General features: G+C 40.7%; 1 protein-coding gene across 1 annotated transcript in view; it reads right to left on the minus strand.

Annotated features, from left to right (window-relative positions):
• The window catches only part of USP22 (ubiquitin specific peptidase 22), a 44,183-nt gene that overhangs the window by 19,948 nt on the left and 257 nt on the right, over positions 1 to 23,978 (minus strand). Inside the window, exons 2-5 of the mRNA XM_083373099.1 lie at positions 12,251 to 12,383; positions 7,469 to 7,582; positions 6,950 to 6,994; positions 4,507 to 4,608 (exon numbers count right to left, since the gene is read on the minus strand). Of these exons, the coding sequence (XP_083229225.1) occupies positions 4,507 to 4,608; positions 6,950 to 6,994; positions 7,469 to 7,582; positions 12,251 to 12,383 (394 nt within the window). The remainder of the gene's footprint in view (positions 1 to 4,506; positions 4,609 to 6,949; positions 6,995 to 7,468; positions 7,583 to 12,250; positions 12,384 to 23,978) is intronic.

Consider the following 23,978-nt stretch of genomic DNA (forward strand, 5'->3'; position numbering starts at 1 on the left):
TAGGCTGAAGAACTATTACAATATTTATTCCACTCGTGTTTTCCTACCCCAGGTCATGCTGCCAAATGTCACACAGCTGCAAAAGACACCTGCCACTGTTCTGTCGCTATTGTCAGTGGCATCTCTTCCCATCCCTCCTTTTATTTCCTGAAAACAGTTGGCCCACCCCACTCCATTTCCCTCTATTATTATTTTTTTTTAAAAAAAGAGGTTGTTCCTCTGCTTTTTTTTTCCTTTTGGCAGTGTAACAAATGAGGATCCCAGGTGGCTTTAGCTAATTACCCCTGTACTTGGGAAGCCTAATTCTGCCTATTATGAAAAAAAATAAGTCTTCAGTCACAAAGTAACTTCATATGCTAATCAGTTCTTTCTAATACCTCAGGCTGTTCAGGAAGACTGTTCTTAAGAGAGGGAAAAAGAGAAGGATAAAAAAATACAAGCTGTGCAAGGAAAGAGTAAAAAAAACACATACACACAACACCCTGCATTAACCAGCCCCATGCGTACATCCCTGGCATCTGAAATTAATCTGATGTGCTCATTTACACCACATGAATAAGATACAGCACAATAGAAAGAATGAACCTGGGGATTTTTTATTTTATTTTTTGTTTTTTTCCCTTTTAATTAGAAAGCATTTGAAACTAATCTACTTAAAACATTATCAGGCTTCTGATTCCAAATAAGGTTGATATGACAAGAGCAGAACAGTAATGTCTTGAATCAGAAGCCAGAGGTTATTCAGAGTGTTATATGCAGAACCTATTTTAAAAATTTGCAATCAGCTGTATTGAGCAGAAGTCAGTATGCATCCTTTTATACACACTGATATATTATTAACAGATTTTGTGGTCAACAGGCCTCAAAAAGTTATAAATAATGTGAATTATTTCTCTATTTACTCAGCTTGCTATGATTATCAGGGTCCTATGGTAGTTTACAACAATATACACTTTACATAATACTTTTCTTACTCCAGAATTTCCCGTTTGTTCAGTTCACTGCATGAAATTCTTACAAAAGAAATATCTATCTCTTCCTAGGTAACTTCAATCCCTCATCCCTCTTCAATTAAAATGCTCCTGGCCATAGTTTATTTTTATAAGGAAATTGTTCCAGACTTCCGATATTGCCCGTTTCCTATTTCCACAAATCTGATGAAAGTATGTCAGAACAGCGCATGTTCCAAGTGATCACACTACAAGTTTTCCTGAATATGTAACAAGGTTATTCGAATGTTCATCATAAACAGGGAAGGGGGGCTTTTCCACAGCCGCTGTACGCTGGAACAGTATGTTCCCGTCTGCCATGATCCCCAAATCCCCCTGATGATTAGAAAGTCAAATTAGCCCCTTAATTATGTGTGAAAGTAATTTTTTGGCTCCCATGTGCATCACTTTAAGCTTACTTACATTGAATTGCATTTGCCATTTTGCTGCCCATTCACCCAGTTTGGGGAGAGTCTTGTGAATCCGATTTAAGTTTTCACTATCCTGAAAAAGTTGGGGTTATCAACAAACTTTGCCAACTTTCTATTCACTCCTAATGTCAGACCGTTTCAGTGTAAGCTAACCCTCTAGAGAAGCCCATGTCCTACTTAATTCTACGGTGGTATCCATGCATTCCTATTCTGCCTCCTCAGCTTTAAATCACAGGGTAAGTTGCCTAGGCTACAACTGTTACTTTTACTTAAGACGGGATTAGAAATTTGGCTGAAACATCTGTGTACAGGTAATCCTTAATTTGCAACCACAGCCGAGCTGCTAAGTGAGATGGTTGCTCGGTGAGTTTTGCCCCGTTTTGCGACTTTTCTTGCCACATTTGTAAGTGAAGGGCTGCAGTTCTTAAATTAGCAACGCAGCCTTTTAAGCGTCGCTCGTCAGAAGGTCCCAAAATGGGGATCACGTGACCCTGGAACACTGCAACCGTCAAAATTACGAGTCAGTTGCCAAGCACCCAAATTTTTGATCATGTGACCCTAGCAACGGTCATAACTCAACTTTTTTCAGACAGTTGTAAGTCGAGGACTACCTGTGTGCCTAACCAAATAATCGGTGTGTATATACTATCTACTTGATCTTTCATGCCTACAGACTCCAAACAAGCAAACTAAATACTTCTTGACACTCTCAAATAACTCTAAAGGACCAATGATAAAGGCTTACATTTATTATTATTATTATTATTAAACGTCTGAATTGCTGGGAAATATTCAACCAGTTTTAAAGGAAACCCCATAAGTTCTAAGGATGTTGATGGAGTTTGATAGCTGGTGTGTATTCCTGAATGAATTCAGTAAGATACCAATGTGGGGGGAGGAACAGTTTTTAGGGGTAGGGAACCACCCAGGATGGGGTATCCTGGACAGTTTAACTGGTCACAGAGGACGGTGAAAATATAAGCAATTTATCTCAAGTGTGCTTGCTTGATTCCTATAAATAAAAAAAAATCATGCAAACCATATTTACTGATATAACTCCAAGTTTCATTCAAGTAAAATGTGCAACTGGCACAAAGATAACACAAAAGCTGAGAAATGATTAAATATTTTGCAGACAGAAGAATGAAGAATTGTTATTCCTCTTATCCTTTTCATTCTGGATTCTTCACCTCAGCACACGTTCCTGACTGTAGAGATTTCTACTTTAAGGAAAGCTAGAAACCTTTTCAACAAAAGTCAAAACAGCCAACAGAACAAACAAGCAAAGTTGTTTCATTGACACATGGCTGGACTTTTTTTTTTTTTACAATAGTGGAACATTTTGTAGAAAACTCTGTCCTACAGTGTCCTAGTAACATATGAAATGAACCGTTTCCACCAACTTCTCATCATTTTCAGCATACAGACACAGCTTCGTAAGCCATTTCCCCAGGACACTGAGTTTCTTTAACATTTGTTTTCCAGTCTAAATTTCCAGTTCTTCAGAACTGGCATCCACCCAACTCCAAGGCTGTAGTACTTTTATGACATCTGGATTCCAAAGTTGCAGAAGCATGAGAAAAACTGAATGTATACCCTTACTGTAGTTTGAAAGTGTATAATGCCAACAACTGTTACACCCAAGAAGAATTAAAAACCCACCCTGCCCACAAAGAATTTATGCAGAAAAATAAGAACAGCAACACAAGAGAGAGATTGGATGAAATATGAAGGAAGCCTTGAGTTTTTCTTATAATTAGGTATTGGATGGATGGAACAACTTTTTGAAAATAGAAATTAAAATGCAGGAAACAGGAAGGAAGGAAGGAAGGAAGGAAGGAAGGAAGGAAGGAAGGAAGGAAGGAAGGAAGGAAGGAAGGGTGGGTTTTGTCCTTTTCTCGGGTTTATTCTTTGGGAAAGAATACATTGATAAAGTAACAACAAACCATCTGAGCAACGAAAATATGTCAGCCTGAATAAAAGGTGAAAGAATGAAAGATAGTTTATCATTCAGAAACAGGGCAAAAGGATCATAAAATAGGAGAGAGAAAAGAGACAAATAGGTAAGTATTACCAAAATGATAAGCAACAAAGACAAAACTGACTCCCTTCAAAGTATTAACAATATCCAAGTCTCCAGCTTCACATGGGGATGGTCTATATCAATATTTTGATACAGGGAAGTCAAAGTGCAATAAATAGGAAATCAGAACGTAAAAAGACTAATGAAGCATGAATATTGATAGTCCTCGCTTAACGACCCTAATTAGGACCAGCAATTGGAAATTCCATGATGAAGACTGTGGTTTCTGGCAGGAAAGAGATAAAGGGCTACTCAGTTTCATACCTTTGGCCTGCCTTTGCCTGCTAACCCTAACCCTTTCAACTTGAGAAAGCTGTTGCGTCTTGGCTTGCTTACTCTCTTGTACACATGAAAAGCAATGCGATGCGCCACAGCCTTTGAAATCTCTCTTCCATCTCGCTGCTCCACAAAGGGGGGAGAGATTGCCTACAGAAATCTCATTTTGTATCTCCCTCGTTTGCAGAGCAGAGAGACTGGAGAGGACGATTTCAAGAAGGTAAGGTGTGTGCTCTTCTGCACATCAGTGTGATTGCACCAGCAAAGAGAAAGGATCATCCAAAGGAGACTACAGAAACCTCTTGCTTTCCTGCTTCCTGGCAGAGTGGAGAGACTGGAGAGAAACAGGTTTCAAGAGAGTACTGTAAGCTTGTGTAGTACACCTGTGGCCCCCAGCCCTGGGCCGCTAGTATGATCACATTGCTTTTGATGTACAGAAGAGGAAACAGCTTACTCTCTTGCAATCCCTTTCTCTCAAGTTTTTCTTGCTCTGCAAAAGGGAAAAGAAAGGAAGAAACGTCAGACACAGACAAAGGCATACTGATTGTAATGGCAACCACGTGACTGAGAGATGCTGCAAAAGTCATAAATGGTCTGTAAAGTTTTGGGTTTTTTTTAGCGGCGCCATAACCTCAAATGGTCACTGAACGAATGGTTGGTAAGCAAGGACTACCTGTAATTCTGCAGATGACTGCAGAATTATGTGAGGTATGCAATTCTCCCTTACCTATGGTACAATTTGTAGTTATTTTTCGTCGCTTGGGGTTATGTCGAAGCAGCTCTAACTCTCGTTTGGTTGGCTCCCACGTTGAATACTTCTCTCCAATACCTGGATAATGAAAAGAAATACAGGACTATATTTCAGAAGACTGCTTGCAGCTATCAGGATACTTTGCAATGCAAACTGCACCATTCATTAAATAGGTTGCCCTATTTATTTCCTCTGCAGTTCTGACCTTCTAAATATGTTCCCACAAATGTGTGTTAAAAACATCCAAGACTTATTGCTTGGACTGTGTTGGCATTTTAAAGTAACAATTTCCTCTCCTTTTCTTATTACTAACAGCGGATGAAGATACTTTTAAATTAAAAACACAATAGCAGTTTGCCCTTCGTATTGGTTGTTCTTTTGAGTTAAGACAGCTATGCTGTCAGAGAAGCCATCCCTGAAGCATGACCTTTGAGTGGAGATACTTTAAAAATATGATGACAACAGCAAAAAATAAATAATCCAATTCATTAGGCAGCTGTGTGCTATTTTGAAAAGGTGATGTGTAGAACCGACACAATGTGGACGATATTCAAACCATTTCCTTAGTATGTAAAAACTAATATCCCCCCCCCCTCAGTCTGTCTCTGCAATCTGGACCATAAATTATATAGGCTGAGAGCCAAAGAACTTTGCAATTAATTCTGTAAGACTGCTGAAGCTTATCTGCCTGAAAGAATAGCTCCTGAGTCTGGAAAAGTCTGTTTTTAGAGTGAACAGTTTTAAAGGAAAGTCCGAAAAGAAAAGTAACTATTCTACTGGGCAATTACATATCCACTGAGTATAATATAAACAGGTCTTTGGATCCTTGTTGTAGGTTTTCCTTAACAATCTGTTGCTCAAAAACAAATGATTGTCATCTGTCCATGAGACTAAATATGTGTGTATATCTACATGTATGCAGGGGTGTGTGTGTGTGTGTGTGCCATGCACACTGTATATGAGTCTGCTTGGAAGAGATAACTATTTGAAGAAAGGGGAGAAATGGGTCATCTTGGTGGCTTTCTGAATCTAATTATTATAATCAGAGATGTTGCGAGTAAAACAGATTAATAAACTGATTGGACATTTAAATTTTCAGTTTAATACACTAACAATCCAATTCTAGATTTGTTAGCTGCGAAGTCGTGTCTGACCCATCGTAACCCCATGGACAACGTTCCTCCAGGCCTTCCTGTCCTCTACCATCTTCTGAAGTCCATTTAAGCTCACGCCTCCTGCTTCAGTGACTCCATCCAGCCACCTCATTCTCTGTCGTCCCCTTCTTCTCTTGCCCTCAACCTTTCCCAGCATGAGGCTCTTCTCCAGTGAGTCCTTCCTTCTCATTAGGTGGCCAATTCTATATATGACCGTGCAAATTAGAGATAGATGTTCTTATAGATGATCTTCACCAGATATAACATTCTACAATGTCACACACACACACACACACACACACACACACACACACACACACACAAAGGGAGGGGGACCTCAAATAACAAGAATCTCCTGTGCTTTTCTATTACTACTAAGCTAATATTCTAAACACCAAAAGGAAAATACCTTACAGGAAATAAAGTAGATTTCCATGAAATATTGGATGGAGTAGCTATAAACAAATCAACTATGAAATTCCCTTTGCAAAGATGAATGAGGCACTGTTACATAGACAGATAAAATGACTCAGCTAGGGTCTTCGGCAAAGCTTTTCAAAAACTGAGCTTTTGCAAGAAACCCATTGGCTCTTTCAAAGGACCCACTGGTTTAACTTTTTGAAACCTTATAAAACTAGAATGCAGAAACAACTGGCATGAAGGGAAAGGATTTAGCACAGATCAACCGGAGGGGTGGATTAAAGAAGATCTCAAGAAATTATATCCACTATACACAGTAAGCATGTACTAGACATGGCATATCAAGATGAATTTGCATACGTATTTGTTCGGATTAGTGCTAATGGCAGAAACAAGCTTATGTAAGTAAGAAGCAAACAATAGACACGTCGTTAAATACATGGACAAATATTTACAGAACAGGGACTTACATAATTATCAACTATTTATTTTAATTTGGAAGAAAAAAAATGTTTTATTCAACTTTAGATACCTAACGGTTAAAACAGCCCTCCCAACCATTGAAAAGGCTGCAGGTTGAAAAAGTGTGCTGTAAAATGCCTCGTTTTACTAGAGAAACAATATATATTTATATATATATATTTTATATTTATTAAATTTTTATACCGCCCTTCTCCCGAAGGACTCAGGGCGGTGTACAGGTATATACAGCAAACTGAGGGTTCCTGGATCACAAAATACATTCTTTACAATATGAAAACAATGCAAATTCTGTCAGATAATGGCAGATAATCAGCAAAGGGACACTTTGCGAGTGAAATGTGTCGCCAGCTCACACTTCTTACCTGTCATTGTACACTGGTAGTGAGAAATCATGGTTGGGGTGAAGGCTAAAAAAGAAAAGAATTAGGGAAAGAAAACTGAATAACAAAACAAATGTGTGTACATATATTTGTGTATCTACACATCTACATAATGTATGTGCAAACAAGGTGACATTTTTGTTAAGCTGGCAGAGTCTAGGCAGTAACTGCCTAAGGAAAGCGTGGTGTTTTGTGTGAAGAATTTAGGGGTTGGGGTTTTTTGCCTAGTATGTTCCAAAAGGACCTGAATACTCTGCTTTATTATTAACACAAGGGAAGAAAGTTTTTTTTTTACTGAAATATTCTTTCTACACTTAATTTGGCTACGCTTTCGTGATGTGTTCAGTTTAACTCCTGAAGAGAAATATCTGTACATCTCTCTCTCTCTCTCTCCCAAAACGTTCCTTAAAGTTTGATTATTTTTGTTTTACAAGAACAAAAGGGCTAGGAACGACTCAAAATGAAAACTTCTTTCAGGCAGATACTTAAAGAAAACCAAACCTTGTAGTTTCCAAGCTTTCCGCTGTTCTTCTTTGGCAATTTGTTCCATATCTTTGTCATATATGTAATCTTGACACATAAAGCAGTATATACCCCCATACAAAAGGTCTATGGCTGCAGAAGGGGAAGGGATGGAGAAAAAGAAACATTTTTTTATAACTAAATAAAGAATTGTCTACAATTAACCTCTCCTTATTAGCAACTTGGACTATTATCACATGACAAATGTTACGATTTTTATAGGTCTATTGCCAAGCCTCAGACAAGCAGCAACGCTTAAAAAACATCCTGGTTAAATTATTACAGATATTCTGAGGTACGAGTCCCCAACACAACCAATGATATGAAAATATTTCTCAGCAGCCAATTTGCATTCCCTGTGAAAATCGATTCTATGTCACGATTTACGTTCATCAGCCTGCAGAGAGTAAGAATAAGTGGAGAAACTTCTATAGAATTATTTTGTGCTTGGACATACCTTTTTCTGCAAGCCTCAAAAAAATTCCATCGTGTTAAGGAAAGATAGAAATAGTGGATTGCATTGTTTCTATGCCATGTGAGAGAGCTAAATCTCAAATCTCTAAAAACAAATTTTAAATCAAGAATTATCTGGTAGTCCTGAATGGTATACATGCTAAATCTAAAAAGCCATGCAATTTTAGGTATACATCAAGGCTAGTCATAAGCTTCAAAAAGGGTTGCCTATGTATTCTAATAATTAACAGACCTCCAATTTGCCAGTGAGCAATATATCTTTTAACACAAAGAAAACTGAACATCTATTTTCATTAGGAAAAGCCTCCCAAAGGCTACTAAATTTTAAAATAAGATTAACAAACCCCTTTACAATGAGGATATCTCTATTTTCCTTAACTATTGAATGACACATGATTGGAAGAGTAGATTAAGACATGCGACTGTGATCTTGTATCATCTCCGTATTCTAATTTAACTAAGTCTGATGCTCTACTAAGTCAAACCGAATTAAGAACAAAAATTTCAAAACTTTCATTGGTTAAATGGCTGCTTAGTACTGTTCTTTCACAATTTACAAATAAATGCTCTAGTCCATTGCTGAAACTGAAATGAGTAACTCCACTAGATTAAATTGGAAATCCAGGTATCAAACAGGAATTTTAATAAAAGTAGTTCCCATCATTAATTGGCAGATTTAGTAATGTATCTGGGACTGGGCTAGGGAAGGACACCCGTGTCTCATAGCATCTTAAAATGTACACTTCTTATGTGAAAAGGCTGTTCGCCCAATAACTGTGCTTCAATACGAGGTTTGGCTTTAAAGCAGATTAGGTGTTTTTTTTTAAAAAAAATACAATCTTCGTGTGGAATTGCTTTTGCTTATAAAATAACTTATGCACACTAGAGTTAACAGGTAAAATTGTTCATTAATGTAAAAGATGAATGGGAAGGTTTATCTTAATTTCATACACATACATCCCTCTCTCATCATATAATGAGATGGGAAGGGATTTTAAAATGAAAAACATCATTTAACTATATAGCATAGAATGCAGTTCTTGCTTATATAACCCATCCCAGTGAACTGTTGCTATAGCAATATAATGGGTGGATGAATGTCAAGAGCCTTACAATATGATTATCTGAATGTTATACCCTAAAATAAAGCTTCAGTGTTGTTTAAAACAAGAGCATTTCTTATAGATCTCAATGTATGCTCCAGTCTGCAACCTGGCTACAAATCAAAGTGACTCTGCAGTAATATTTAAAAGTAAATAAACAAAAGATAGCAGTGTCAGTTACCACAAAACTCTCTAGTATAAAAATGGTGTAACTGACATTTGAAAGTTGAATGCAAAAAAAAATCCTTGTGAAGATTTTTATAAAAATATGAAAATAGCGACAGAAGCAGATTCTATTACACATCCACCATCAAATCACATAATCACTGACATGTTTTCCCCTTACGTATTTTTTTCTCTCTTTATATTTGTATAAAGGCCTTATACAAGTCATCCTGGATAATCAGCCTAATATGCATCAAACTTGATTCTTTAGCCTGTGATTAAACTATTTTATTAATTCACATCCTGGAAGCAACCATTGAGATCGCCTCTTATGATAGCCTGCACACAACAAACCATCATTGTAAGTCTCTTTTCATTCCAGTTTGGGGTCTCTTATCCAGCCACCCATTTGCCAGGAATGAGAGCATTCATAACTCAGTTCCTTAAGCAGAAAAATGAGTTTACACTCTAAAGTTATCTGGATGCTAGAATGCAGATTTTGAAAAGTCTACTAGGATTTTCCAAGACTGAGTTATCTACGTTATATGGTTAGTATATTAACCACACTGAGATTTTTTTCCCCAGAGAAAGTGGTGGATTCCTGCACTCATATTCCTACAGTGGTGGCTCACTTAACAACCACTCCTTCAGTGACTGTTCAAGCTTAGGACGGTGGTGAACAAATGGTAAGAAATTGTAGCTGTTTCATAATTGTCAAGAGTTGGATAGAGACTGGAATCTTAATTTCCCAGATTTAGCATCCTTGCCCTTGTTGGCACACTTGTTCAAAAGAGGTAAAGGGATTTTGACCTGGGTTAATTTGCTACCAGATGGTTACGGAGATTGTAAGAGTTGCTAATGTTTGAAATATGGAACAAAGTTCCTTCAGGGTTCAAGATTCTTACGGTACTATTGGAAAATTTTTTAATGCCTTGCTGAAAGATAAGGAAGCTGCCTGATCTGCTTTTCCAAAGGAGCTCTAATGGTACATTTACGTCTTATGAGCTCAATTTTCTTCTCCTTTTTTATAACTTTTCAACTAGAGTTTGAAAAGAGAACAGCTCATTTATATGGCTAGATAAACCTCTAAAGACGACAGACTTGTTTTCAACATTGCTCTGAGAATTGTACCATAGGTAGTATTTTCCTTAATTCAAGGGATAATGGAGTAAGGGCCACCATAGCCAGAAAATCTGAGCTTTTTATTTCCAGCTACCACAGAGATCAGGGTATGTAGAGTGTTTACTGCAAGGTTCAATGCCAGCCAAATTAAACATGCGGAAAAAACACAGAACGTAATTCAGAATATAAAAATGGGAGCCCAATGCTATGAAAGAAGATTGTCAGTGACAAGCCACGTAAAACCAAGGGGGCAAATCCCTCAAATGTTTCTGTTCACTCCTTCCTTCTTGGACCTCTGGGTGCAAAACATGCAAATATACATATAACTGCTTTTGTTAATGATGTACAGTTGGGTCCCCGGAGTTTGAATTTCTCTTTGTCTCCATGGAGACTGCTGTTAGCTAAGCAGAGTCGTTAAGAGCTTCAAAGAAGAAATTTTGTTCACTCTGGGATGTGCCCAGTTGAGAATGAACTGGAAGCAGAGCTGAGCAGTAGTGATTTTGTATTTGGTGTGATGTTGGACAACTACGGCTGTCAGAGAGAGTACAGTAATCCTTGACTTACGGACACAACTCAGCCCACAATTTCTGTTGCTAAGCGAGACATTTGCTAGGCGAGTTTTGCCCCATTTTACAACCTTTATCGCCACGGTTGCTATCTGGCTTCCCCTTTGGATTGGCTTAGCAGAAGGTCGCAAAAGAGGATCACATCCCCGGGACGCTGCAACCGTCATTAAGCACATGCCACTTGCCAAGGATACGAATTTTGATCATGTGACCCTGGGGATGCTGCAATGGTTGTTAAGTGTGAAAAAACGGTCAGAGGTCCCTTTTGACAGTGCTGTTGTAACTCTGAAGAGTCACTAAAGAAACTGCTGTAAGCTGAGGACGGCCTGCAATTGTCTGGAGCCAAAGGGCAGCAGCGGTGGTGGTAGCAGCAACGGCAAAATCACACTAAGCAGATATGGTGGCTGCCATTGCAAACGTGACTGGATTTACTCTTCAGTACAGAATGAAAGTATCTCAACCTATGGAGGAACAATTCAGGCTTCTTGGCGGCCAAGTGTTTCCAAATTGATATCAAAAATAAAAGGAATTATATATAATTGTTTAAACAGTAGGGCATTTACATAGACATGGATAAGAAGATGACATACTGTTGGCTGAATCCTATCAGGCTGACCATCTGCCAATCCAGGAAGATGAGGCTAACAAAGTAAATACACAACAGTAAAAAGAAACCTACAGGGAGGTTCTATAGCTAAATGTCTATTTCAGTCAAAATACAGCAGTTATAAAATATGAAAATCATAGATGGATTAAAGAAAAACTGGAGGAAAAGCTCTGAGGTGAACCGGATTAAAAAAAAATGGGTATCTTTACAAATAAATGAGATTTGGGATGTTAAAAAATCTGAAACTAGCTAAGGTAAATTACTACAGGCCACCTGACTTTAGAGAAGAAATTGCATCGTCGAATAAGTATCAATTCCGTTCAATTTAGAGTTGGATTTTGTTTCCCCATTTTCTGTTAAAGTGATGTGCTCTTCAACTAAGAATCCTCAGGATTTGCAACCTTTCCTGTAATTTCAGATTTTATAACAGAAGAGGACATAAAAAATATGAGAAGCTGTAACTTTTTATTTCTGGTAGCCTGCTTTTTGGTTATTTATACGTATTTAGCTTCAATTAATGATGGCCACAATTAAAGGGTGACTTCGATATTATTATTTTTTTTAAAAAAAAACCTCCTGCATGGATGATAAGGAATATTCTCCATAGCCAGAAGAGACAACCTCTCTGAATTTGTTCAATCTAACTGTGGCATTTTCCCTACTGTAAAGCTCATGCGGCCATAAACAAATAATTTTAATGCAAGAATCTCGGATAATTACTTACCTAAGTTGTGTCGCTTTGCCTTTGCGTGCTCGTGAATATGTTTCTTTGTAAAACAGCCAAAGAAGACACAGTACAGGCAAGAATGAAGTCTGTTCAGATGGGCACCACACATATGACAGATGCACGACTTTGCCTAAAATGTAAACAAGATGCTTATTAAAAGCAGCAAACGTTGCATCATTTAGGTTTTTCCAATCTACAACCAGGCTTTAATTCTTAGGTAGAATTTCTATTTTTTAACACTAAAACTAGTATTTCATACTAAAACAAAACCACTGTTTTGAATTCAGTTCAATTCCAAAAATGCTGGATCAAGAACTTGGTATGTTTAAGGAAGGAAGACCTGTTGTCCCTCAACGGCCACACGGCCTTCTGTACCACTTGCTCTTTTGATCTTGACTTTTTGCTGTGACACAGCTATTTTGTAGTCCTTTTGCTTCCAGCGCCACTATTTATTTATTTATTTATTTATTTATTTATGGGGGAGGGGAATAGAATCCTTCTTCTTAATGCTGGTGTGTAAGAGAGATAAGACAACTCATAGCCTGAGCATTTTCTAGTAAACTGGGGATGATGATGATGACCACGACAAAGAAGAAAATCTACAGCAGACATGTCAAACACAAGGCCCGGGGCCCAGATCCAGCCCGCGAAGTGGTTTCATGTGGCCCGCGAAGCCATCCTGGAAACAGTGAGGGAACGGCCCCCTCTGCCTTGGCCCTGGCCCAAAGACCCTCCTTCTGCTGGAGACCCTCAGATCTGTCCCACTCCTGCCCAGGACCCCATAGGCACCCTTGATGCGAACGATGTAGAGCTGGCCACGCCCACCCAGTAGGCCATACGCACTCTGGCCACGCCCACCCAGTAGGCCACGCCCACCCTGGCCATACCCACCCGTCCCCCTGAGGGCAACTGCCATGCTGATGTGGCCCTCCATGAAATTGAGTTTGACACCCCTGATTTACAGTATCATATCCAGGCTTTGACATATGTGCTCCAAAGAAAAACAACTCCCAACTCCCTTTCCTCAGGAGTTGCAAGCAAAAGTAGAAAGCACCGTACAAAACTTTTTGTGAAAAATATAAGGAAAAGTAAAGCTTCCTTCTAGCTTTAGGCAGCCACAGGCATGTATAAACCACACAGAGATAGATGAAGTAGGGATAACAGCAGGAAGATCGTAAACAGTGGCTTTAAATATCCATGCCCCTAAAATTCCGGATGCAAAGATTCCCAGTGGGTGGAAACCAGGATCAGAGAGCATAATATGAAAGAAAAATTGGCAGAACTATAATAAACCTGAGACGTATTAGCTGCAAGTCTTCTTCTTTGGCATAAGTTTACCTCCAAATCGGATTAGCTCCCACTCTATTGCTTTTTTTTCCTTCTTCTTCTTCCTTTCAATTATGTCTGATTCTCAGAAACTGCCTGGACAAATCCCTGCAGTGTTCTTGGCAGAAGTGCTTTGCCACTGCCTCTTTCCCAGGGCTGAGAGGAAGTGACTGGCCCAAGGTCAGTCTGGTCCAGCTTGATTTGTGCCCAAGACAGGACTAGAATTCACACCCTCCCAGTTCCTAGACCAAGGGTAGGCAACCTCGGCTCTTTTATGACTCATGGACTTCCAGAATTCCTGAGTCAGACTCAGGAATTCTGGGAGTTGAAGTCCATGAGTCATAAAAGAGCCGAGGTTGCCACCCCCTGTCCTAGACCAATGCCTTAACCACTACATCAAACTGGGAAGCCTATAAAAAACTGGCTTTTAAAGAAAACCCTGAGAGGGATTTGGCATTTATTATTTATCAGCTGCCACAATTTCATTTGTAACTGTACTTGCTATTGCAAGTTGTGTTTCTTTTTTGTGTTATTGTTTTGTTGTTTTAATCTTCTCACCGAAAGGAAGGAATGTAAGCCACTTGGAGTCCCTCTGGACTGGAGCAGCCTATAAGTCACAGTTAATTCAAAAGCTTATTGAAAATATCAGGACTTTGCCATCCTAATATTGTTAAGTCACACTACATATATATATGTATATGTTTCAAATGTTAACTATTTAGATTACCTTGCTAGGCCCCAAACATGGGGCAAATCTTTATTTCCTGTTTTCAGCCTATCTTGAAGGCTATCGAACAGGCAGTAGTCACACCGGACAATTCATATATTTGTGTTAGTAATTTACACAAATATATGTATATGTATATACATACATACATATACACACACACACACACACCGTGTGTGTGTGTGTGTGTGTATATATATATATACATATATATATATATATATATATATATATATATATATATATATATATATATACACACATACATACATATATATACACACACACACCGTGTGTATGTATGTATGTATGTATATATATATATACACACACACACACACACATACACATATATATATACATACATACATACATACACTAAAAATAATTATAGTCACCTAGGAGTTTTAAAATGTAGAATGGTTTCCATTTCTGATATTTAGCATTGCCTCTCACAAAACTATGGTTTTATAGGAAATGTTTCAAGCCTGCAGCGCAGCACTAAATTGAGAACATTCCTCTTAGTAAATACCAACAGTTTAGTGGTTTAACCACTCAGATGAAGGACTATACTTATGAACACTGCTCCTCTACGTACCATCATCAGTTGTCGTACTATAATAAGAAATCAGTCACTGTTTCAAATGTCATATGGACAACCACAACCTGGTGTCCTCAAGGTAAGTTAGAACCACAAATTCCAGAATTTCTAGGCAATGAACATCCGCACAAAATTCTGAGAGCTATATTCTCATTTTATCAGGAGGAAAGGGGTGTTACAACATTCTACTGTGAAGCCTTAAATGATGCTAACATGAATTGGAAGCAGGGAGCTGTGGATGAATGCGAATTCGGCACTTCACTTAACAAGAAATTATATCAACATCAGAAATGAGAAACAGGTGAGCCTGTGCACTTATCTGAAGATCTGCTTTATTTGCCATGTTTCAATATGATCTTAAAAGTGTTTTGATTCATTCTGAATTTCAGTTCTGCTGCAATAAGCCATAGTAAAAATGCAACGTTGTATATTATAAAAGCAACGACGATACCAAAAAACAACAACAAAGTCCACATTTCCTAGCACTTATAAAATCTCTTATCAATTAAAATATGGACACAGAATGGAGGGAGGAAAGTGGGAACAATTTTGCTTTATATACTCACTTTCATTATCACACAAATAACAAGCCCTGTGAACCGCCCTGAGTCCCTAGGGAGAAGGGCGGTATAGAAATCAAAGCAATACAAGGAAGTCCTCGACTTACAACAGTTCATTTAGTGACTTCAAAGTTTTCACACTTATGACCGTTGCAGCATCCCCATGGTCACATGATCAAAAAGACACCTGGCAACTGGTTCATATTTATGACAGCTGCAGTGTCTCAGGGTCATGTGATCTGTTTTGCAAACCCCCCCCCCTCTGCCATGCAAAGTCAATGGGGAAGCTTAACAACCCTGTTACTAACTTAACAGCTGCAGTGATTCCCTTAACTGTGACAAGAAAGGTCGTAAAATTCTCACCTAGCAAAAGAAACGTTGGGTTCAATTGTGGCCGTAAGTCGAGGACTACTGCCTCTTTCTATAACGGAAGGGTACACTTCTCTCTTTTTTTTCCCAATGGTGACCCATTAGCCACACACCCAGTTGCAGGAGGAGAAACTCATCAGCTAAAACACCTTCGGTTGTGCATGATGTACTAATGTGGCTGCAGAGCACTCATGTTTAAATAAGGCTGAAAAAGCTGCACGCCTGTGTATTTTTTTTTTAAAGAGAGACATTCTTCAACATACAAAAAAGAGTTCAGGCTGCAAGTCCTTCTTGCTCTCAGAACAATGTTCAAGACATACATATTTTGTGGGGCTGACTTTATCCTGCAGTGCATCACTGCAGCAGCCAATTTTCATGTGGGAAGGCGATGACTTGCAATAATAGCCAGTGGTATGTTCTAAAACCGATTGCAAAAATTGGTGACTTTACCTCATCATTTCTCGGTGTCAGCAAGTCACTGACAGGGGCTTTAAAATATTCTGTTAAGCCCAACCCTAACCCTATCAAATAATGTACCAATAGAATCTTCAGGTACACACGGAAAGTAACGCAGCAGGCAAGATAAGCCGCCTTACTTACCTAACCATTAGGTGGGATGTTCACTTAATGTTGCCCATGCTAGTACATTATTTACGAGATAAGATCACACTGCAGGAAAATAGTACTTTTCCTAGGATTTGGGGAGGTGGTAGAACAGAAAGCTGTGCTTTTAGGAGCCTGCCTAATTACTCCAAGTTGTATCATTTCACATATGAAATGTAGATCAAATCTTTAGCAATGTACTGCATGGTTTTCAAACAAGCAAACTCTTCAGCACTGATTTATTTAAGCACTGCAAACTGTCTGCAGGAAATGTAAATTTAATTAGCCCACATCAAAGTCAGTGCAGTGCTCCTAGTGCAAATGATAACGGGAATGCAGATCTGATATGAAATGATTTATCTGGGCAGCACAAACCAGCCAAAAAAAGAGAACAGAAGGTTAATTCATATTAGAAATTTCCTTTGGAAAAAAAGGAAGCATGCATTTACAGTAAGGCTTCTTGAAGGCTTTCTACTGCATAATGCTGCCCTCAAATTAGTTGAACTATCCCGTATTGACCACCTATAAAATTAGGGATGAATAAGCTTTAAAAACACAAAAAAAGAAATCCAAAATCTCAGGTCTTAAAACTCCAGGAAGTAACCTTCCACCGCCTTACTCGTTGTTTTATTACAGACTTGGGTAATGTGTAACCCTATGAAGTATTAGGTTAGTACAGCAAGGAACTGCTTTTCAATAATATAACAGCACAGTCATGATATACGGTATGGATGAGTGATGTTGATCTATCAGGTTGTTCTGTCTGGGTAAGAGATATACAGTGATGTTACAGGAAATAAGATCCAAACATCGCAATTGATATATTGAAGATTAAATACGATATACTTAAGCATTGTAGCGGCATTAGTCCAAATTCTGCCTTCTTTTAACAATACTAAGCATTCTAATTTGTGTGAAAGAAGACATTAAAAACAGCCATTACCAGTTTGAACTTTTATTACAATGGACACCCACCCTCACCCCACCAACACAACTGGACTTAGCTATACTACCAAGACCTCCTGGGCAGTGATAGTACACTTACTTAATGCAGATCATATCCTTCACATGCTAGTTGGGGAATGGTCACAGTGGTCAAATATCTCATCAAATAATAGCCTGTCAAATTAAATGGAAGCTTGCCTTTACCCTCTATCTCAGACATGTCAAAGGCCCTGGGGGGGGGGGCAGATCTGGCCCGTGAAGTGGTTTCATGTGGCCCGCGAAGCCATCCTGGAAACAGTGAGGGAACGGCCCCCACTGCCTTGGCCCTGGCCCAGAGACCCTCCTTCTGCCAGAGACCCTCAGATCTGTCCCACTCCTGCCCAGGCCCCCATAGGCACCCTTCATGCCAACGATGTAGAGCTGGCCATGCCCACCCAGTAGGCCATACGCACTCTAGCCACGCCCACCCAGTAGGCCACGCCCATCCTGGCCACACCTACCCGGCCCCTTGAGGGCAACCGCCATGCTGATGCGGCCCTCAATGAAATTGAGTTTGACACCCCTGCTCTATCTACTATATCTGACAGATTACATCTATTAACCATATCTAATAGAAACATTCAGAACCCAGAGAACATAAAGACCAACTGCCCCCAAATAACTACCTCACAGAAGAATACAGTCACCGAAAGACCTAACTCTCTCAATTCAAAAAAGAAACACAAATAAGCTATAGGCCAGGGGTGTCAAACTCAATTTCATTGAGGGCCGCATCAGCATTGTGGTTGCCCTCAGGGGGCCGGGTGGGTGTGGCCAGGGTGGGCGTGGCCTACTGCGTGGGCATGGCTAGAGTGCATATGGCCTACTGGGTGGGCGTGGCCAGCTCTACATTGTTCGTATCAAGGGTGCCTATGGGGGCCTGGGTAGGAGTGGGACAGATCTGAGAGTTTCTGGCAGAAGGAGGGTCTCTGGGCCAGGGCCAAGGCTGTGGGGGCCGTTCCCTCACTGTTTCCAGGATGGCTTCGCGGGCCACATGAAACCACTTCGCGGGCCAGATCTGGCCCCCGGGCCTTGTGTTTGACATGTCTGCTATAGGCAAATAGGTTAATTTCACTCCAGCTTGCACAGTCACTAGTTAATTCCATTTGTATCCCTTTTTCTAATCACCCGAGTAGCAGAATCTTTTTGAGTGTTCATTAATGCTTACCAACGTCTTAGGCTACGCTTTCCGTTCCAGTAAATTCATAACCTGATGGCTGTTATCACTTTACTAAAAGACTTGCAACTTTCTCTTGTTTACTTTCTCTTACAAGAGCGGGATAACTCCCATCATTGCCTCCAGTTTCCCAATTCTTAAAATGTTTTGTCACTGAAGAAGAATACAGGCAGATTCCGAGTTATGCCCCCAAACCTAAAGCAAAGCACACAGTGGAGTTACAAATGGAATACAAATGTGTTTTGTCAACTGCCACAGCAAGAAAAACAAGAAGGCTGATTGAGCTCCTTTCTTTTACTTCAGTGAGTAGGAATTAAATATCATAGGAGTGAAAATGTTCCCTTACCTCCTTTAACCAAATGAACCTGATTAGACGTAACAGTGAAAATCATTTATTAGTAAGTGAAAAGAAATAGCTGTAAACTAAGTAGGGGGCTAGAAATTTATATGAGAAAAAACAAATATGTGCATATATGAAGAACAGAGCTGCACTGATGCAAAAAAAAAAGGAATTATCTTGGGCGAAGACAACATTGTTAAAGAATGAGTTATTGCTCTAATAGTTTCTGCAATGCAAACCACCCCCCCCTAATGCTAATGTCTAAAATACATATGAATGAAGCCTTAATATAGCCGCTACCTTCTTTAAACAATTCTGAGGCAAAATTATATAAATAAAAGAATAAACATTGTCATTTTAAATCCTAGGCTGCCTGTCAGCAAAGAACAGACATAACACAATCCCCACTTCACAATTCTGCTATGGTTTAAAGTCTCCTTAAACTTTTACTTTTAAGTACATGTTCATAATTCATCCAGTAATCCTATGGTATTTTGATACCTGATTATGAATATTGCAGTATTCAGGTTAAAGTTACCAGTTGCTTCCAATACATCAATAGAATTTAATAACAAAATTCATGACGAAAACAGCTTGAACGATGAAAACAGTAAAGGTGAAGCAGCGGTTAACAAATACCACGTGGTTCACCATGGGAGGAGTAACCAACCCTTGGTGAAGTATGATATGATATTAAGTGAATTCTGGAATAATTATTATGTAGAAAAGAAAAGAACAATGCAGTAGCACTTTGAATTTTTTTTTCTAGCAATCCAAGAAATTATGCCAAAAATTCAGGAAATATTATATAGAGATATACATTTTAGTCAGGCAAAAAGGATTTAGCAGGACAAATGGAATCCAACCTATGTTGAAGTACAAAGAGATCATATAAATTTTATCTCTCTTTGGGTTCCAAACTTAGGGCGTTAGCTCTAGATATTAATCTGGACATTCCTACATGGCAATGAAGCTAGAGCTGAAATAGAATGAATATTTTACATACCAGTACTTAAAAAAGTCAGTGTATTATAATTTTTTACAGAAAACAACAATATGGGAAACTTATAATAATAGTACACAATTAATTCTGTCTCAAGGGGGCAGCCACATAAAATTTGTGCATTTTAAATAGTTGCTTATTTGGACTGTATTATTTTAACTATGGCTTCAGTCGTGGTAGAAGTAGCCTACATGAATATACAACTATTCCCATTTCATACTACAAGCAGACGTCCAAAACTATCAAAATAATTATTTTCCTCAGATGGAATATTGTCAATAAGCTAAAATGTTACACTAAGAATATGAAGTACGTTAGCTGTTCTAATTGAGACATCTGAGAAAAAAAGTCTTTTGAAAAACAGGCCTAGCGTTATTATCTTCTCCTTGGATCAAGCACTGATTTTCTGAAGTACCAATCAGAGGCTTTTTTCAGACACAAACCATAGAGATAAACCATGCAATGTATTTGTTCCAGATGTCAACCCTTACATTTCTTAAATCTGTGAAATCATGAAATCTTTATCATGGTGCATCGGCTGCCAATTTAAATTCATACATGCTTTTCAAATATTACCAAGACTGGACAAAACAAAAAACAAATATTCTGAAGGTTCTAGTCTGAGGTACGTATATATGTATTCTCAAAATAGATTCTCTGACTCGTCAAAAAAAGATTGCTATTATCCATTCTAAGCACACTGCAGTTCTTGTCATGTAGTGACTTGCACTAACAGTGGCGTGAACAAAAAAACTGAAGCGAAAGGCAACCTTCATTTTCCGTAATATAAAGAAGCAGTGGATTAACAACTAAGACAGGCATACTGCATGGGGAAGAGGGAAGAACAATAGAAATAAAAAAACAACACAGTACAGTTAGCAGCCTTTCAAAAAAGGTAAAGCAATAAGCAGTGTAGAATAACCAAGTCAGAAATAAAAATTGACTCCTTCTGCCCCCTACAGTTTAGTTGGATATCAGGGTGTTTAAGACACAAGACCCAGAAATAAAAATGGGAGGTTAATCTTGAACATCAAATGACACAATTTTTCATTTATTCGCTGGCTGCGAAGCCATAGTAATTTGCTTTCCTTTGCCAGCACTGGTTTTAGAGTTTTCATTACTGCATTTTAGAAAATCAATTCTCCATACAACGGCTGTTCTATCAAATTTCTACATTATCTCCTCTCTTTGGAATTCTCAATGCTTGAGTTACATTCAGCTTCTTTTCTCTTTATATCTGTGCACCAATTCAGATAAAAGCAAAAGAGGTCTTTCTGAGAAAGCATGGCCTGAAAATTCGTATCATACCAAGACATCCAAGAACATCCTTCTATAAAGCAATATTAGATAGCAAGCCATCACAGAAGAAAATGCTTATTATACGTTTGACTTTTTCATCCCCAGTGCCAGAATTATTCATGTCAAACTACCCAATTGTTTAAAATGCTATCGGGAAAAACTAGCTGTTTTAACAGTTTACACATAAATACATTTTTAGGCTTTGACACTTCAGATTGGAAGCAAGGATTTGCATGTGCAGAAACCTCTATTTATAAAGCACCACATAAAGAAATCTGGACAAAGAGAAATTACAACATGCATTTGCTATCTCGAAGAAAAGCTGGGTATTTTCTAAAGAGGAATGGACGCAATCAAAGTTTTTTAAAAATGGAACCCGATCATTGTCTCCTATTCTTCTGCATATGCAGATTTATCTGCCAATTGCTAATGGAAACTACTCTAACCTAAGTATGGGCCAAAGTTACGGATTCGATAAATTAAGCAACATCTAGAGATATCCCTGCCCCAAAATACTTGCCCCATTGGCAACCACAACTACCTACAAACCATTTTCCTGATGTTACAAATGACATCTACGTGCAACCAACAATCCCTCTAAGCTTCTATTCTGCCCTACATTTCTTTAACTTTGCACATTTATGTACCTTCGAACCTTACATTAATGCAGCCCTGCCGCTTCCAACTCTGGCCTTGGCTTGGCTCCTTAAAAAAAGGGTCTTCACATCAACAAGCAGAACTATAAAAGATTTTTTCCCCCACCCCCAGCAGCTGCCTTTTGTAACCCGGATTTATGGAGCTTGCTCCTTTCCCACGTGGATACACTTTTGTTTTCCTGTGTTATGTACTGCTATAGGTGAGAGCCACTCTGCAACCCCACCACCCACTGAAGGGAAGAGGAGGGGGGGACAAGAAAGCCCTGCGTTAGGAGACCCGAGTGTGACATCGTCCTTCCTTCCTTCCTTCCTTCCTTCCTTCCTTCCTTCCTTCCTTCCTTCCTTCCTTCCTTCCTTCCTTCTGCATCTTTGAAGGTAATCTGTGAGCAGCAAACAGCCCCCACCACATCTGTCTCTCTCTCTCTCTCTCTGCGTTTCCCTTCTGTGTTTCCTCCCTGCCACCCACGGATTATGTTCCCCCCACCCACGCTGACCGTGGATGCCCGGGCGCTTGCAGAAACGTCCCCGCTCGCCTAAGGCAGCAGAGCCATTTCCACCTATTGTGTGGGGGGCAACCCCGGCGGGCTTCCTCCGGCTGCCGGGAAACAGGCAGGTCCATAATAGACCAAGGCACGGAAAACAGGCAGGTCCATAATGGACCAAGGCGCGGCGCGACCCCCATCCCCACCCAGCCAGCCTCCACCGACCGCGCCCCTTCCTCCGCCCGCGCGCTCCTCGCCCACCCACCCACCCCCCTCCCCAGGCTGAGCCAAGCCACCCCACCCAAGGGAGCCAGGACTGGGCGAAAGCCCCTTCCCCTTGCAAGGGGAGAGGTGGGGGGGATGAGAGAGAGGAAAGGCCGCTCTCCTAGGCCGAGGAGACCCCGCTGCCAACCTGGGCAGCCCCGGCGCGCTCTTTGGCCCCAGAGCTCTGGCTCTGCCCTCCCACTTTCCCTTCTCCTCCTCCTCCTCCTCCTCCTCCAGGCGGGCTCTGCAGCCGCCCGATTCCGGGAAAGTCCGCCCGCCCTCTAAAGCCAGGAGGAGGAGGAGGAAGAGGAGGCTGCCCTTGTCTCCTCCCTCCTTGCCCCAAACCATGAGGACTGGCAACACGCCTGGGGGGGCTGCGATTGCCACTTGCCGTTGCAGGGAAGTGGAGGAGGGGGCTGCGGCCCGCGGGACCGGCCACTTTGGGGAGGGGGCGAAGAGGACGATCCTCTCTGCTTCCTCCTCCTCCTCCTCCTCCTCCTCCTCCCCTAAAACCATGAGGACTAGAAACGCGCCTGCTGATGCTGCGGGGAAGGGGAGGAGGGGGCGCCCCACAGGAAACGGGGGGAGAGGGGGGGCGAGAAGAAGATGCTCCATGAGGACTACACAAACGCGCCTGGGCTGCTGTTCCTGCTGCGGGGGAGAGGAGGAAAGGAGGAAGGAGGGGGCGAGGAAGGAGAGGAGGCAGACACCCCCCCTCCTTCTTTTCCTCCCTGCCTCAAACCGTGAGGACTAGAAGCGTGCCTGCTGCAGGAGAGGAAGGAAGGGGCGTCCCGCGGGACTGGCCCCGCAGGAAGATGCTCCATGAGGACTAGAAGCGCTGCAGGAAGAAGGAAGGGGCGGGGGAGGGTCGGGAGGAAGATGCTCCATGAGGACTAGAAGCGCTGCAGGAAGAAGGAAGGAAGGGGCGCCTCCGGGGAGGGGTCGGGAGGAAGATGCTCCATGAGGACTAGAAGCGCTGCAGGAAGAAGGAAGGGGCGGGGGAGGGTCGGGAGGAAGATGCTCTATGAGGACTAGAAGCGCTGCAGGAAGAAGGAAGGAAGGAAGGAAGGGGCGGGGGGGGGTCGGGAGGAAGATGTTCCATGAGGACTAGAAGCGCTGCAGGAAGAAGGAAGGAAGGAAGGAAGGAAGGAAGGAAGGAAGGAAGGAAGGAAGGAAGGAAGGGGGAGGGTCGGGAGGACGATGCTCCATGAGGACTAGAAGCGCTGCAGGAAGAAGGAAGGAAGGAAGGAAGGAAGGGGCGGGGGAGGGGCGGGAGGAAGACGCTCCATGAGGACTAGAAGCAGGAGAGGAGGGAGGAAGGGAGAGGGGGGCCG

The sequence above is a fragment of the Vipera ursinii genome (assembly GCF_947247035.1).
Source record: "Vipera ursinii genome assembly, chromosome: 13".
Classification (NCBI taxonomy): domain Eukaryota; kingdom Metazoa; phylum Chordata; class Lepidosauria; order Squamata; family Viperidae; genus Vipera; species Vipera ursinii.